General features: G+C 36.6%; 1 protein-coding gene across 1 annotated transcript in view; it reads left to right on the forward strand.

Annotated features, from left to right (window-relative positions):
- Positions 1 to 17,512, forward strand: part of mthfd1l (methylenetetrahydrofolate dehydrogenase (NADP+ dependent) 1 like) — a 372,644-nt gene that overhangs the window by 223,404 nt on the left and 131,728 nt on the right. Inside the window, exon 21 of the mRNA XM_028797690.2 lies at positions 12,857 to 12,996. Within this exon, the coding sequence (XP_028653523.1) occupies positions 12,857 to 12,996 (140 nt within the window). The remainder of the gene's footprint in view (positions 1 to 12,856; positions 12,997 to 17,512) is intronic.

The following is a 17,512-nucleotide window of genomic DNA, read 5'->3' on the forward strand; positions in this document are numbered from 1 at the left end:
ACAATATAGTTGAAAATTACACAGAGGTCAAATATTTTAATCTATACAACAGACAGTCTTATTTCATAATTTGGTCTTTTTGTAAGAAAAAAAGCACAGAAATAGAAGCCTGCAGCAATAGAAAACAGTGAATGCATTTATTACACATCTGTAAGTAAAAAATAGACAAATAATACTACAAAAAGATATATGAATATAAGAAATATGAATATAAATGAATATGATTATAAAATGTACCTGCAAGGCCTATTTCAATTATGTTTTGCATTCAATACATCAGTGTAATGCAAGCATATTCAGATACTATTCAGTTCAGAACTCCATAGCCCTCAAAATCAAACATCATTGAAAATGGGTAATTTCTTTACTAGTTGGGCCAGAGAAAGTCTAAAATATGGGCGGTAACTTTGTCTAAACATTGTTGAGTGAAAACAGTTGGTAAAGCAATATTCAGGAAATTACATGTGTCACTTTGCAGCTTTGTCGAAGGACCTGAAGAAAAAAATTAAATGCAGGCATATCTCCTGCTGTCTTAAAGTTCACAGTTCAATAACTAAAGAAAAATAAATCAGAAGCAATGGGTATGAAGGAGAGTCCACACCAGCAGCATCGGTTGGTTTAGTAACCCTAGGGTGCATTCTGTTATTCTGGGACTTATTACCTAAAGGTTTATTTTCTAGAAAGTGCAACTAAATGTATTTTTTTTCTGAAAACAATGAACAAGGACAAATTCAAAACAGTTAAGAATAAATGTGTTAACCAACACTTAATTGTTTATGAATATACAGTGTATCTGACCACTAGAAACTGCTCAGCTTCCATAGCTGTAGATACTGATTCAGCATTAAGTGCGAGCAAAAGAGAAACAAACAGTGCAACTTTCAGTTCAGGATTGTTTCCAGGCTAAATCTAAAATAGTGGGAGTAGTAAAAAGTCCACATTTTAACAATCAACATCTAAAATATGCCTGTTTACTAAACACAAAGTCATTAATCTTTTTTCCATGTAGCACCTTCAAAAAAACTAACTTTACAAGCAATTTTAAAAACACCTGTCAGACATTCCTATTTTCTTCTAAAAGATAACGCGGCAGGCAACCTTCTTGACACAGTAAGTGTTCTGAAATGGCAATTGTTTGAATGCTGGATGTTCCAGCAGATATAGCTTCCAGAACTTCAATTGTGAAAACCCTTTGGACAGAGCCTTCACCATGACAGATCACACAACCTCAGCTGTTTTTTTTCTGCTTTTGGCTTAATGTTATTACATCATTTAAAAATATAAATATAGATTGATCCATAATTTTAATGCCCATTGTAAGCCCTGAGACTGAGAATAACATGGGGACAATTTCATGAAATAGCATGAAAGCCTTGAGAAGAAAATGTCATATAAAAAAGACCAGTCAGTAAAAAAACTGACCAGGAGGGGGAAATTATGAAAGATGCTTCATATAAACAGATGCTTTTCTCAATGGAGAAATTATTAATTCAGCATTAATTTTCATAATTAATGTACTTAGTCATCTGACTTTTATTGGCTGATAATGATAAAGTTATTGTCAGATTTACTAAGCTCTTCTTATTTTCTTGTTAACTCTCTTATTTGCCTTTGTAGAGTCTGTAAGTTTAGTAAAGCATAAATGCAGAATTACTTTTCAAGGTTCCATGCAAGTTTATGTTCCTAATTAGAAATACAGTTTTGACAGGGTGATTGGCAGTAAGAAAGCAATTCCTTTAAAAACAAATGGGGCCTTCAAATGTGGACTGTTGCAGACTGGACAAAGTCTCCTCTTCACAGTAGAAACTGAGAATTGCTTTTTTTGACTACTGTTGAGCTGCACTTGAAGCTGTTTTTCTGTGAAGGTGCCTGTCACGCAAGCTGGTGACCCCCATAAACTTGTCTTCTGATTAGGTTGTGACATTGGGTCTGCCAGATCTGTTACTATCAGAGTTCCTTGCAGTTTCCAGTTGCCTTTGGATTGTGTAGGACACCACACTCACTGACACTTTGATTTTTTTTGTTGTTATTTCCCTAAATGATAGGCCTGCACTTATTTATATAGCACATTTTCATACAAAAAATGTAGCTCAAAGTGCTTTACATAATGAAGAAAAGAAAAATAAAAGACAAAGTAAGAATTAAAATAAGACATTAATTAACACAGAATAAGAGTAAGGTCCGATGGCCAGGGAGAACAGAAAAAACAAAACAAAAAAAAACTCCAGACGGCTGGAGAAAAAAATAAAATCTGCAGGGGTTCCAGACCATGAGATCGCCCAGTCCCCTCTGGGCATTCTACCTCACATAAATGAAACAGTCCTCTTTGTATTTAGGGTTCTCACGGAAGGACTTGATGATGATGGTCATGCAGACTTCTGGCTTTTAATCCATCAATGTTGGAACATCATGTTGCTTTGAGTAGATGGTGGTGGCGCAGGCCGCCACCACAAAGAAACCGAAAAAAGAAACAGAAGAAAGAGTAGGGGTTAGTACAGATTTTAGAGCCACCATGAATAGTTATTATAATGAATTGAATATACAGAGTATCAGGATTAAATTAAAGTGAAGTTATGAGAAGGCCATGTTAATATAATGTGTTTTCAGCAGTTTTTTAAAGTGCTCCACTGTATTAGCCTGGCGAATTCCTATTGGCAGGCTATTCCAGATTTTAGGTGCATAACAGAAGAGGGCCGCCTCACCACTTCTTTTAAGTTTTGCTCTTGGAATTCTAAGGAGACACTCATTTGAGGATCCAAGGTTACGATTTGGAATATAGGGTGTCAGACATTCCGATATATAAGATGGAGCGAGATTATTTAAGGCTTTATAAACCATAAGCAGAATTTTAAAGTCAATTCTGAATGACACAGGTAACCAGTGTAGTGACATCAAAACTGGAGAAATGTGCTCGGATTTTCTTTTCCTAGTTAGGATTCTAGCAGCTGCATTCTGTACTTGTTGCAAATGATTTATGTCTTTTTTGGGTAGTCCTGAGAGGAGTGCGCTACAGTAATCTAGTTGACTGAAAACAAAAGCGTGAACTAATTTCTCAGCATCTTTCAATGATATAATAGGTCTAACTTTTGCTATGTTTCTTAAGTGAAAAAATGCTGTCCTAGTGGTCTGATGAATATGCGATTTAAAATTCAAGTTACAGTCAAAAGTTATCCTAAGTTTTTTACCTCTATCTTGACTTTTAATCCTAATGCATCAAGTTTATTTCTGATAACCTCATTGTATCCATTATTGCCAATCACTAAAATTTCAGTTTTCTCTTTATTTAGCTTCAGAAAATTACTATTCATCCATTCAGAAATACAAGTAAGACATTGTGTTAGTGAATCAAGAGAATCGGGGTCATCAGGTGCTTTAGATAAGTACAGCTGTGTGTCATCAGCATAGCTGTGGTAGCTCACGTTGTGCCCTGAGATAATCTGACCTAATGGAAGCATGTAGATTGAGAAGAGCAGCAGACCCAGGATAGAGCCTTGTGGATATCATATAGGATATCATGTGTCTTTGAGTTGTAATTACCACAACTACAGTAACAAAGAATTTTCTCCCTGCCAGGTAGGATTCAAACCAATTTAAGACACTGCCAGAGAAGCCCACCCATTCACTAAGGCGATTTCTAAGAATATTGTGATCAACGGTGTCAAATGCGGCACTCAGATCTAGGAGGATGAGAACAGATAAATGGCCTCTGTCTGCATTTACCCGCAAGTCATTTACTACTTTAACGAGTGCAGTTTCTGTGCTGTGATTTGTTCTAAAACCTGACTGAAATTTATCAAGAATAGCATGTTTACTGAGGTGGTCATTTAACTGCATAATGACTGCCTTCTCTAGAATTTTACTTAAGAAAGGCAGGTTAGAGATGGGTCTAAAATTTTCAAAAGCAGAGGGGTCAAGATTATTTTTCTTGAGTAGGGGTTTAACTACAGCAGTCTTAAAACAGTCTGGGAAGACCCCCCGTATCTAATGACGAATTTACCATGTCAAGAATATTATCAATTAGCACGCTCGATACTTCTTTGAAAAAACTTGTTGGTATTGGGTCAAGGACGCAGGTGGAGGGTTTCAGTTGAGAAATTATTCTATGTAAATCAGGTAAATCTATCCTGGTGAAAGAATGTAATTTGTTTATAACGGAATACTGGGGCTTAGGAGGATCCGCAGTGTTGGGGAGATATATTATGTTATTTCTAATATCATTAATTTTTTGATTGAAAAATACAGCAATAGCCTCACAAGTTTTACTGAAAGTATTTTGGAGGCATTCCTTTGCGTTACCTGGGTTTAGCAGGCGATCAATAGTAGATAATAAGACTCTGGGATTACTAGCATTGTTATTTATAATTTTAAAGAAATAGCAGTGCCTCACAAGACGGACTGTGTTATTGTATTCTATTATTTTAACCTTCAATATTTCATAGTGGATAATTAGTTTAGTTTTCCTCCATTTACGCTCAGCTCTACGGCATGTTCTCTTTAAATCAGATATTATTGTTATACTCTTCCATGGTATAATAATGCCAGAAGATTTTTTAACTGTCTTTTCAGTGTGCAACTATGTCAACAGCAGCTCTCACTTTAGTATTAAATCTTTCCACCTTACTATTTACATTATCCTCGCTATTATAGTTGGCACTAAAAATGGACTGATTGCTTAGAATGTTTGTAAGTTTTAAAGCTGCTGATGAGTCAAAGAAGCGTTTTTTAACAATATGCTTCTCATGAATGTTTTCTATCACTATTTCTATATTAAATAGTGGAAGAAAATGGTCTGATAGACCAGTATCAATGACCTGCGTTACATCAACTTTTAGTCCTTTGATAATTACTAAGTCTAACATATGACTTGCTTTATGTGTAGGCTGATTAACGAGCTGTCTCAAATCAAAAGAGTCCAGGAGGTTCATGAATTCTTTTACTTTTCGGTCACACTGATTATTGATATGAAAGTTAAAGTCGCCGACTATTATTACTATTATTACTGCAGTTCGCATACCAGGAGAAGGTGGGAGCGGAAGATGCCATCATCTATATGCTACATCGATCCCTCTCCCACTTGGACAGAGGCAGTGGTGCTGTAAGAATTATGTTTCTAGACTTCTCTAGCGCCTTCAACACCATCCAACCTCTGCTCCTTAGGGACAAGCTGACAGAGATGGGAGTAGAGTCATACCTGGTGGCATGGATCGTGGACTATCTTACAAACAGACCTCAGTATGTGCGTCTCGGGAATTGCAGATCTGACATTGTGGTCAGCAACACAGGAGCGCCGCAGGGGACTGTACTTTCTCCGGTCCTATTCAGCCTATATACATCGGACTTCCAATATAACTCAGAGTCCTGCCACGTGCAAAAGTTTGCTGACGACACTGCTATCGTGGGCTGCATCAGGAGTGGGCAGGAGGAGGAGTATAGAAACCTCATCAAAGACTTTGTTAAATGGTGCGACTTAAACCACCTACAACTGAACACCAGCAAAACCAAGGAACTGGTGGTGGATTTTAGGAGACCCAGGCCCCTCATGGACCCCCGTGATCATCAGAGGTGACTGTGTGCAGAGGGTGCAGACCTATAAATACCTAGGAGTGCAGCTGGACGATAAATTAGACTGGACTGCCAATACTGATTCTCTGTGCAAGAAAGGACAGAGCCGCCTGTACTTCCTTAGAAGACTGGCATCCTTCAACATCTGCAGTAAGATGCTGCAGATGTTCTATCAGATGGTTGTGGCGAGTGCCCTCTTCTACGCAGTGGTGTGCTGGGGAGGCAGCATTAAGAAGAAGGATGCCTCACGCCTGGACAAACTGGTGAGGAAGGCAGGCTCTATTGTTGGCATAGAGCTGGACGGTCTGACATCCGTAGCAGAGCAACGGGCACTCAGCAGGCTCCTATCAATTATGGAGAATCCACTACATCCATTAAACAGTGTCATCTCCAGACAGAGGAGCAGTTTCAGTGACAGACTGCTGTCACTGTCCTGCTCCACTGACAGACTGAGAAGATCATTCCTCCCCCAAACTATGCGACTCTTCAATTCCACCAGAGGGGGTAAACGTTGAACATTATTCAAGTTATTGTCTGTTTTTTTATCTGCATTTTTTTTTTTTTTTTTTTTTTTTTTTTTTTTTTTTTTTTTATTACTCTTTAATTTAATATTTTTGCTGCTGGAATATGTGAATTTCCCCCTGGGATTAATAAAGTATCTATCTATCTATCTATCTATCTATCTATCTAATTCGTAATTAAAATTGACATTAAGTCTGAGAATTCCTCAAAGAAAGACGCGTTAAATTTAGGAGGTCTATACATGGATAATACTAGAACGTGAGAATCTCCATGAATAACAACAGTGAGATACTCAAAGGACTTGAATTTACCAAAACTGACATCTTTACACTTTAACCGGCTTGAGTAAATGTTTGCCAAGCCACCGCCTCTTTTTCCTTGGTGATCCGCATGAGTAAAACTGCAATCCGGAGGTACAGATTCGATTAGAACAGCCTTGCCATCTGAGCTAAGCCACGTTTCACTTAGTGCAATAAAATCAATTTTTCCATCACTAATAAGATCGTAGATAAAAAACGTCTTGTTAGTTAAAGCTCTAACATTTAATAGTGCCATATTTAATGTTTCAGAGGGGCAGAACTGAATTCTATGTGCGTTATTGGTATTTGGAACAGAAACTAAGTTATTTTTGTTAGCGCCGCTCTGTGTGAATTTTTTATTTAAGCTATAATCTGTTTTTATAATTTTAACACATTGTTCATCTAAAGTAGTAATTGTAATTAAATTATTGGTGTTTATGCCGCACTGCCTAGATTTTCTACGTGCATTGAGATTGCTTATTAGAGTATTAATGTTGCGCACTTTTACGGAAGACTTTGTTAAGCAATTATCATGTCCTAGCAAAGCAATAGCATTACGGAAGGGTAGTAATGCTCATTTCATTTGTTAGTTACCATTTTATTACCATTATCACTATAATATTGCCCATGTAGTACTTCAGAGGGTATAGTAGTACAGTCTGTTCCAACTCTGCTTTAAGACAGACTGAGGGTTTTCAAGTAATTAATAGAAGTTGGTACATATGGGCAAATTGTTTGCTTCAGCTTGCAAGGCTTAATTTACTTTAATTGCTGCAGAACATCTGTAGATTGTCACCAAGTAGTTGTTCCCTGAAGAAGGCCCATTTTTAATATTCTGATATTTCCTTTTTTCAGTGTTTGCTAACCTACACTTTGAATTTAAACCAAACCTCTGACAGTTTACTGCTTACCTTTTCACCATTTTAGGTTATTCATTGTATTTCAACTGGTTAAATCTGAAGAAAAACTGAGGTGTCCTAAAACATTTGACTGGTAGTATATGTGTGTGTGTGTGTATATATATATATATATATATATATATAATGTCCACAAAACACCTTTTTGCTGCTTTCAGAGGGATAGACAGAATATAAAAATAATTTAAATGCAGAAGTTTAAATTTTTAATGTTGGTTGAGTTGTCTTGCACGTTAATGTACTTTCCTATTAATGATAACAACATTCTGTTATAATTTAGACCAAAGACATGAAAAAGCAATGGCAAAAAAGGAAGAGAAACTATCAAAATCTGGCTCAAAACAAAGAAAATTTACTGCAATTATTAAAATTATTAAATTGACGGATTAATATTAAACCAGATATTTTACACGCTCAAAATTTTAAAGGAAAATTATTTAAACTTTCTCTTGCTCTCTCTCACACACATACAATGCCACTTCTCCCCCCACCCATAGTATGTACGACATATGCCACTAGGGGACGTCACAGACCCCCAACCCCAAACACAACCACACACTGACAGACGTAGGTGTAAATGGCTGTTTATTTTCACCCAAATGCCCTGTGCAGGCTTTTTTCTTTGACAGTAAACACTCCTGGTAGAGGTAGTTTGTCTTCTACCTCTTCCTACTTTAAGATACTGGGTGACGTGGTGGGATCACTTTTAAACCCGACCCAATTGTGCTTCCAGTGCAAAACCATAGTCTCCAGGAGGTACTTTCTGTTCAGGTAGAACCATCTCAGAACAAAGGATCCTCCCCTCAATAGCTCCCATGGAACCCAATAGGGCAGCCCTATGGAACCACAACTGCCATGTTTCCCTGCAAGTGTTCAATTGGGACTCTCCAAGAGTAATACTGTCAACCAGTGTACTGGAGAAGGACCTGCACATTGGAGGCAACCTCCCATTGCCTGTCACTTCTTTTGGCCTCCTGACAAGGGTGGAGAACACCAACCATCCTGCCACCAAGTTGCCACCTGCCAAGTTGTTTTGCCTGCCTAAGGAAAAGTCATCCCAGATGGAGGATCGCAGGAATCGTGGGAGAGAGGGTTCCTTCATCGGATTGGCTGGCCCAGCACTGTTTCAGCTGTGGAATGGCCAAATGGGGGAGGCAGCTTGAAGGATGAGGTCTCCAGGACTCTATACAAATCCAAATCTTATTATGGGATATATCATCTACTGTTAAATTCTGCTCTGTACTTCTAAAATTTATATTTTTTATTTCTTACTATATTGAGAAATTGTTCTGTTCTGTGTACTGTACTGTATTGTATTGTATTGACCCCCTTCTTTTGACACCCACTGCACGCCCAATCTACCTGGAAAGGGGTCTCTCTTTGAACTGCCTTTCCCAAGGTTTCTTCCATTTTTCCCTACTAGGTTTTTTTGGGAGTTTTTCCTTGTCTTCTTAGAGAGTCAAGGCTGGGGGGCTGTCAAGAGGCAGTACCTGTTAAAGCCCATTGCGGCACTTCCTGTGTGATTTTGGGCTATACAAAAATAAACTGTATTGTAAATAAACTTTTGGAATCCCCTTATTCATTATCCTGGCCTTCCAGTCAGATAAGGAAATTATGTGTACTCCTGCCAGGATGCCAGTCCACCTGATTCTCTCATTCTCTCTCTGATATTGGCCTCCCAGCTGGGCAAGGAAGCATGGTCAGTCAATCTGCATATGCAGTATATACTGTACATATATATATATATATATATATATATATATATATATATATATATATATATTCACAGCATTCGTAGTCTGTGTCACAATCTGATTGTATGGGTGGTTACCTACCAGGTAACCCAGAATGAGGGCGAAACACGTGTCGTGTACTCTTTGCATTTATTTGACAGTAAACTATTTCAACCATTCTATGATCTGCTCCTCACAAACTGAGGGCACCGTGGCGGATGTTAGCAGATTGCTGGCCAACCACAAGCGTTACCTGGTAGGTAACCACCCATACAATCAGATTGTGACACAGACTACGAATGCCGTGAATGTAATTACCCCGATCTACATGCTGTCAAATAAACGAACCACATGCCGTGGCGCAACGTTAGGGGCATTGCCTCTGGCGCTGATGTCCGAGGTTCGATTCCCGAGATGGAGTGCAATGGAGTGTGTACACCTGATGAGCCCAGAATGAGGGCGAAACACGTGTCGTGTACTCTTTGCATTTATTTGACAGTAAACTATTTCAACCATATATATATATACTGTATGTGTGTGTATATACAGTATATATATATATATATATATAATATATATGCAGTGCATCCGGAAAGTATTCACAGCGCATCACTTTTTCCACATTTTGTTATGTTACAGCCTTATTCCCAAAATGGATTAAATTCATTTTTTTCCTCAGAATTCTACACACAACACCCCATAATGACAACATGAAAAAAGTTTACTTGAGATTTTTGCAAATTTATTAAAAATGAAAAAATTGAGAAAGCACATGTACATAAGTATTCACAGCCTTTGCCATGAAGCTCAAAATTGAGCTCAGGTGCATCCTGTTTCCCCTGATCATCCTTGAGATGTTTCTGCAACTTAATTGGAGTCCACCTGTGGTAAATTCAGTTGATTGGACATGATTTGGAAAGGCACACACCTGTCTATATAAGGTCCCACAATTGACAGTTCATGTCAGAGCACAAACCAAGCATGAACTCAAAGGAATTGTCTGTAGACCTCCGAGACAGGATTGTCTCGAGGCACAAATCTGGGGAAGGTTACAGAAAAATTTCTGCTGCTTTGAAAGTCCCAATGAGCACAGTGGCCTCCATCATTTGTAAGTGGAAGAAGTTCGAAACCACCAGGACTCTTCCCAAAGCTGGCCGGCCATCTAAACTGAGCGATCGGGGGAGAAGGGCCTTAGTCAGGGAGGTGACCAAGAACCCGATGGTCACTCTGTCAGAGCTCCAGAGGTCCTCTGTGGAGAGAGGAGAACCTCCCAGAAGGATAACCATTTCTGCAGCAATCCACCAATCAGGCCTGTATGGTAGAGTGTCTAGATGAAAGCCACTCCTTAGTAAAAGGCACATGGCAGCCCGCCTGGAGTTTGCCAAAAGGACTCTCAGACCATGAGAAAGAAAATTCTCTGGTCTGATGAGACAAAGATTGAACTCTTTGGTATGAATGCCAGGCGTCACGTTTGGAGGAAACCAGGCACCGCTCATCACCATGCCAATACCATCCCTACAGTGAAGCATGGTGGTGGCAGCATCATGCTGTGGGGATGTTTTTCAGCGGCAGGGACTGGGTGACTAGTCAGGATAAAGGGAAAGATGACTGCACCAATGTACAGAGACATCCTGGATGAAACCCTGCTCCAGAGCGCTCTTGACCTCAGACTGAGGCGACGGTTCATCTTTCAGCAGGACAACGACCCTAAGCACACAGCAAAGATATCAAAGGAGTGGCTTCAGGACAACTCTGTGAATGTCCTTGAGTGGCCCAGCCAGAGCCCAGAGTTGAATCCGATTGAACATCTCTGGAGAGATCTTAAAATGGCTGTGCACCGACGCTTCCCATCCAACCTGATGGAGCTTGAGAGGTGCTGCAAAGAGGAATGGGTGAAACTGGTCAAGGATAGGTGTGCCAAGCTTGTGGCATCATATTCAAAAAGACTTGAGGCTGTAATTGTTGCCAAAGGTGCATCGACAAAGTATTGAGCAAAGGCTGTGAATACTTATGTACATGTGATTTCTCAGTTTTTTTTATTTTTAATAAATTTACAAAAACCTCAAGTAAACTTTTTTCACGTTGTCATTATGGGGTGTTGTGTGTAGAATTCTGAGGAAAAAAATGAATTTAATCCATTTTGGGAATAAGGCTGTAACATAACAAAATGTGGAAAAAGTGATGCGCTGTGAATACTTTCCGGATGCACTGTGTGTGTGTATATATATATATATATATATATATATATATATATATATATATATATATATATATATATATATATATATATATATAGAGTATAAAATATGTGTGTGTATTTGTGTATTAAGACTGTCTGTCTTAAAAAACATCTTTGACTTAAAATTCGTGTGCACTCACATATTGTGCCACCTCACACTTCTCAGTATCCCACTTTAGACTATAACATGCATTTTGTATTTGGATTATATACAATATGAGCAAAATTTAGCTAGATTGCATTTACACTTGGCATTAAAATGCATCTCTTATGTCTGCATTGTGTCAAATGTGAGTTTAATTCAGCTTCTACATGTTTGTTGCTTACACATAAAAAAACACATTTGCATTTACACTTATGTTAAACATGGCTGCTGTTCATTTCCTAACCCTGTTGAATGTAACCTTAGTGATCTGATCACAATGCAATCACATGCATTTATATCTGATTTTTCATGTGGTCAACTTCTATCCGATCGTGACTGGATGACCAATAATACAGGCCAAGCATAAAGGTAGCCATGCACTCACATTTGTTCATTTACCCATTGATCAGTATCATATGACCACAGAAACCCAGTAGCTGTATTTACAGCTTACTCTTCAAACAGAATATGCTTTTGTTTTTTGTCAACTTGACTGTTTATGAATTGATTTCCTTTTCATTTTATAAATGGTTTGTTCTGAAGGCTTAGAAAAGTAATGGTAAGTTAGCTGCATTTCTTTAAAATACAGTAATGCCTAATTATCTTTTACCACAACATGTGCTAATGCTCATTTTATCATTCTTGATATAGTAATAATATAACTCCATCTTCACCCAGAGAATCCTACACAAATTGAATAAATTACCAAGTAGTGTGGTTGAAAATAGAATTTTAGGGACCTTCAAAACTTAATTCAGTGATATTTTGGAGAAATTAACTCTATGGGATTGTCATGCTTTGTTGAGTTGATTAACCTGTTCTTGTGAAAACTCTTCTAAATTAGGCACATTTGTTAAGAGTAAATCCTTAAGCTTAATTTTAAATATGCATTGACTCAGTTGCATTAACTGATTAGCAGACAGCTATGGTTCAAAGACCATTTAACTTTACTTTCCTCCTATCAAGCTAATTTTATAAGATGTATACCACTGCAGCAATTCATTCCACTATCTTCTTCCATGTGCCATTATATATGTAGAGTTTTAATTGGATAAGTAAGTGGACTTAAAAAAATATTGTAGAGTGTAAGAAGTATAATTAAGTACTCAGAAGGAAACTGAAGAGAAAGTGAAGAACTGCAAATTACACATCCGTTTTAGGCTTCAAATCACTTGGGTGATACATGTATTATTAGTAGGGAAAAAGAAATCTATGATTTAAGAATTAACTGACATGGTAGATTTAAAACATTAACAAGCCATGTAATTAAACAAGATCTGTTACTGGTAAGGATTGGCTTCTAATTAAGCAACTGGGTTGGAGCAAAAACCTGCAGCCACTATGGCTCTCCAGGAGATGCCTTTCACAATAAGCATTGCATTAAGATTTTATTTGCTTTAGAATATCATGTTTGATGGTGGTAATTCTATTTTTTTCAGTGACTGAAGCTGGCTTTGGTGCAGACATTGGGATGGAAAAGTTCTTCAATATCAAGTGTCGATCCTCTGGTCTCTGCCCTGATGTAGTTGTTCTGGTGGCCACAGTCAGAGCCTTAAAGATGCATGGAGGGGGACCCAATGTAAGTACTGAAGATTTTAACAAAATTAAAATACTAGTATTTCACAGTGTTCTCAGTGTTGAACTGTACGCAGCAGTCATTACTAACAAATGCTTAAATGAATTCATCAGAATGGCAGTTTTTGACCTCACCCTTTTTCAAATTAAGAAACATTTTCATAAATGTTTCCCTTAGGAAAAATGAGTAAACTGCAAATTCAATGCCTAGTAACATTTTCCATATAACAGGTTTTTAAAGCTTAGCAATTTTAAAAATTACCAAGTAAAATAAAAATATGGAAATTTAATAAGATTTTAGTTTCAATCATATACATAAGTTTGAAAAATAAACTGTCCCCAATGAAAATATAATCTTTATTACCTTTACCTCAGTTTTACTTATGTATGTGTATAAAAGTGACACTAAATAGAGACTCCTTATTAAAAGCATGGTCAGTCCACCCACTAGTGCAACTGTATATCGTCTAGAAGAAATGACGTTTCACCAGATGACACCCAGCACCAAAATCAAACTCCCTCAAGTATTTCTCTTGCTCCTAGGCCTTAGGATAGAACTCTCAGTGAACACTTATTTCAACACTTTGTAATTTTGATTGTCTAAAACCCTTTCCCCAAAGCTTATTCATCAATGAACAGCTTATGTTATCAAGCCACAAAACCCTTATTTTATTATGTGCTAAAACTGACATTCTGAGACAGCATGTAGAAGTCAACTTTCAGGTTCTCTGCTCTCTCTTGTCCTTTTTTCTTAACTTTTCATGCAGTGCTTTTTTTTTTTCTGTGTTACATGTATCCTCTTACAGTTATTGCCTAATAAAATATCCACATAAATAAAATCATAAGCTGTTTGGGTGTTTATCTGTTAGTCTGTTTTTTATTTTTGTTCACCAGTCATGCAGAAATAGTTGAACCAATTTTCATATAATTTTCCATTGCATTGCCATAAAAAGCCTTAAAATATGGGCTATACGTTGTTTTGGGAAGAGTGGATATAACGGTGGAGGGGCAACCCAAACGCCAGTGCTCGACAAAGGAACTACAATTTCCATGAGGCAACAGGAGTGCCTTGTGGCTAATGGGAAAGCACCTTCAGTGCACACAAAGTTTTGTATCAGCCAAAGCACGATCTCATCAAAGATGACAGGTACATACAGTGCTTTCTTCTTAGCTAATTTGGATACCAATTTCATTGTCTTGCTGTATTACAGCTTTTGTCTAAGAGCACATCTTTTTGCGTTGTGTTCAGCCATGTTCAACTTCCAAAAGACAGGTTTTTCCCCACTTATTCATATCTGTGAAATGGTGGGTGCTTAGGCTAGTTCCACAATATAGAGGTGTCTTGCTGAATTTATATGATGTAGTATAACAGTAATGACACAACTCTAGCAATCTATTTCTCCTCATTCAAACAACACCCTATTTATTCATCATTCTTCACTGAAGACTAACATTTTCAGGTCTTGTTTTGCATGGGTAATGATACCCAGAACTGAAGTCTAATTGGGCTTTCAGTTTTGTGTGGTGTAGCGGACAATGTGGAGTTTTCTCTCCGTTCTGCAGCGCCTTACCAATTTTGTCAATGTGTTAAAGAAAAACAGAAGGCATTTTATTTTGTTTGGTTTAAATAATATTGCTAGATATAAAATAAAAATTTGTGCTTAAAATGAGGCATACTATGTCAAAAATATTTTCTAGTTAAGTATTTTGCTATACATAATGCATTTGATTTGAAAATGATTAAGTTTAGTTATTGTTTTCAAAGTTTTTAAATTGATTGCTACATTTTATTTCATAGTCAGAAGAGTCAGTAATTTTATACAGTTTACTGCATTTTCCTGGATTTGTGTATGTATTTGTTAATGATTTAAAGATTTCTTCATAATTTTTTTTTCTGTTTTTAGAATTGTATTTGTTTTTTTATGGCTCGACATGTCATAATCCATGTACCACCATTTTTTTGTCAAGACAAAACAAGTTCTGTAGAAACATGATGGATTTTTAATTGAAACCTTAATTCAGATTAAAGATATAAATACAACCACCCATTTAGCACTGGCAGTAGTGACTCTACATTAAAAGCTGCTAAACATGCTTATATTTTGGCATTAATAAAATTAGTAAGAATCGTGCGTTTTGTGGAATAGTTAATCCCATGGAGAATAGTGTTTCCCAGTGTAACCATAAATCGTGAGAGCCCTGCTCAAAGATGGGAGACAGTAGAGGTTGCTTCGGTCACCATGCCAGACATTCCTCTGTCTGCCCAGTTTCCTGTAAGCCTTAACTGAAATGCATAGTAAAAAAAAAATAGTCCACATACATATAGACAGAATTCTTCAGTTTTCATTTATTAAGAGAAGAGGCATGTTGGCAAAAGAGTAAAAGGTCAGTCTGAAAATTTTAATTAGTGGAGAAGATGCATTTTACTTTCTTATTATCTATATTTATATGTAATGTCAATGGTCAGCAAGGAAAACCGAACAAGCAAATATTTTTGGTAACTTGAGGTCCCTAATTTTTGATAAAGTGATGTAATATACTAGTAACAGAACTACTATGAAAGATTCAGTGTACTGATTTACTGAAGAAAATGTTTTTTATTGTAATATTTGGAGACAATATCTTGACCCCAAGCTTTGATCCCCAATTGTAAAAAATAAATGTGAATAATTGTATTTTATTTTGTAAGTCAACTTGGAAAAAATACATTGGCCAAAAAAATATAATTTTTGCAAGATATGAAATCAGAGTATTCTGTATTTAGCTAGTAGTTCTTGATAATCATAGTTAAATTTCAGTTAGCCATGATTCTCTTTGTGACCACAATTAGCAGGTTGTGTCTCACACAGTATTAATTCAATTATTAATTATCACAGTACATAACCTTAAATTCCAGTTGCTTAGCAGTTTTTAATACCTTATTTCAGTATATTTCTAATTTCTCATTTCTCCTTTTTAGACTGGGGTGCCTGCAGGTTTTCAGTCTAGCAATTTTCTTAAGTTAGTAACCAATTTCTGCTGCTAATGGGACAGACATGATCTGAGTTTTGACACCCCTGTTTTAGACATTTTTGCAGATGATATTTCCCAACAATGCTTTTTGCCTTGAATTTTTTGCCATGGCTATTAAGTTGACCCAATGTAAAGATAAACACATAAAGTCTTCCCAGACTGTGCCTTCATCAAAACACAGAATCAGAATATAACAAGTGGTTAAATCGATGGTTTCAGGTGCTTGGAATGGACCAGTTAAGAACTTAGAATCTGGCCTGACAAATATGAACAGAAGTGATGTTAACTAGATAATTAGGGGATGAAACTAAAATATAAACATTGTTCATAGAAAAAAGAATGTAACTTGCACACTCAGTGTTTTAACAGGAGGTCTCACTTTTATTTAATAGTATAAATGCATTGACCCGTTCATGGGTCAGGTCTGTGTCAGGTTCCATTTGTATTGCACAAGAAAAAGGCAAATTTCATCCCCAGATTCCTTGGGGAATATTAGCATATCACATTTAAGTGAATTATACTCTTAATGTTTATCTTAAACAGTTAACTTCAGGCCAGTTCATACATTAAAACATTTTGTGATTTTGGAACCAGTTGAGAAATTGAGCAAAGTTCAGAAATTAGGACTTGCCTGTCGATTTGTCTTTTCTTTGTTTGCAGTTATTTATTTGTTGTTAGTTTTAGGATTCAGACTCTGCGTTGACTTGATATGTTTTACAGTTCTATGCTCTTGATTTGCTGATCAGGTAGTAAGTCTGCAGCCCAGAGCAGCCAACTTCCATTTTTATAATTTAGGGTGTTGAAATTTGAGTAAATTATTATATAAATTAAATTTATTCTGGAGTGTAAGTTGAAAGAAAGATTTAACATGAATATGAGCATTTTAGCATTAGCTGAGAGTAGAAATGTTTTTTTATTTATTTTTAAATAAATACTTTACATAAGGTTTTTGTATTATGGGATAGGATATTATGAGGTTGGCTCTTGCTACCCTGAAAAACATGGAACAAAATGAAGAAAATTAACTATTAGTTAACTATTACATAACTGTGCAGTTACATTATTTCAATGTTTTTACCACTTCACATTCTTAATAAAATGTTTTATTAAATATTAATAATAGGAAATTCAGCCCAAGCATAGTGGTTCAATTACTAAGCATAACCAGGATAATAACAGTAGCAATTTGTCAAAAATAGTCTTAACAAAGGTGCAAATATTGTTTATTTTTGTTTGATTAAAATATGTATTACCTAAGGTTAGAACCTGTCATTTTATCAAGACAATAAATATATTTTCACAAGAACAGAAGCCCAACATAGCTTTGTGGTTTTCTAAAATTTCTTTAGGTGCTACTTTAAAATTGCACTTTTTCCCTTTGTTATGTATGTAAAATCCTCTTGTCAAGAGATAGTTTCAGGGTGGTGTTAACTTAAGTTTGCTTATGTTAAACAAGACTCACTTTCTTCAGTTACTGCACATACCCATCACACTGCAGCTCTGTAATA

This window comes from Erpetoichthys calabaricus, chromosome 3, assembly GCF_900747795.2.
Source record: "Erpetoichthys calabaricus chromosome 3, fErpCal1.3, whole genome shotgun sequence".
In the NCBI taxonomy this organism is placed as follows: domain Eukaryota; kingdom Metazoa; phylum Chordata; class Cladistia; order Polypteriformes; family Polypteridae; genus Erpetoichthys; species Erpetoichthys calabaricus.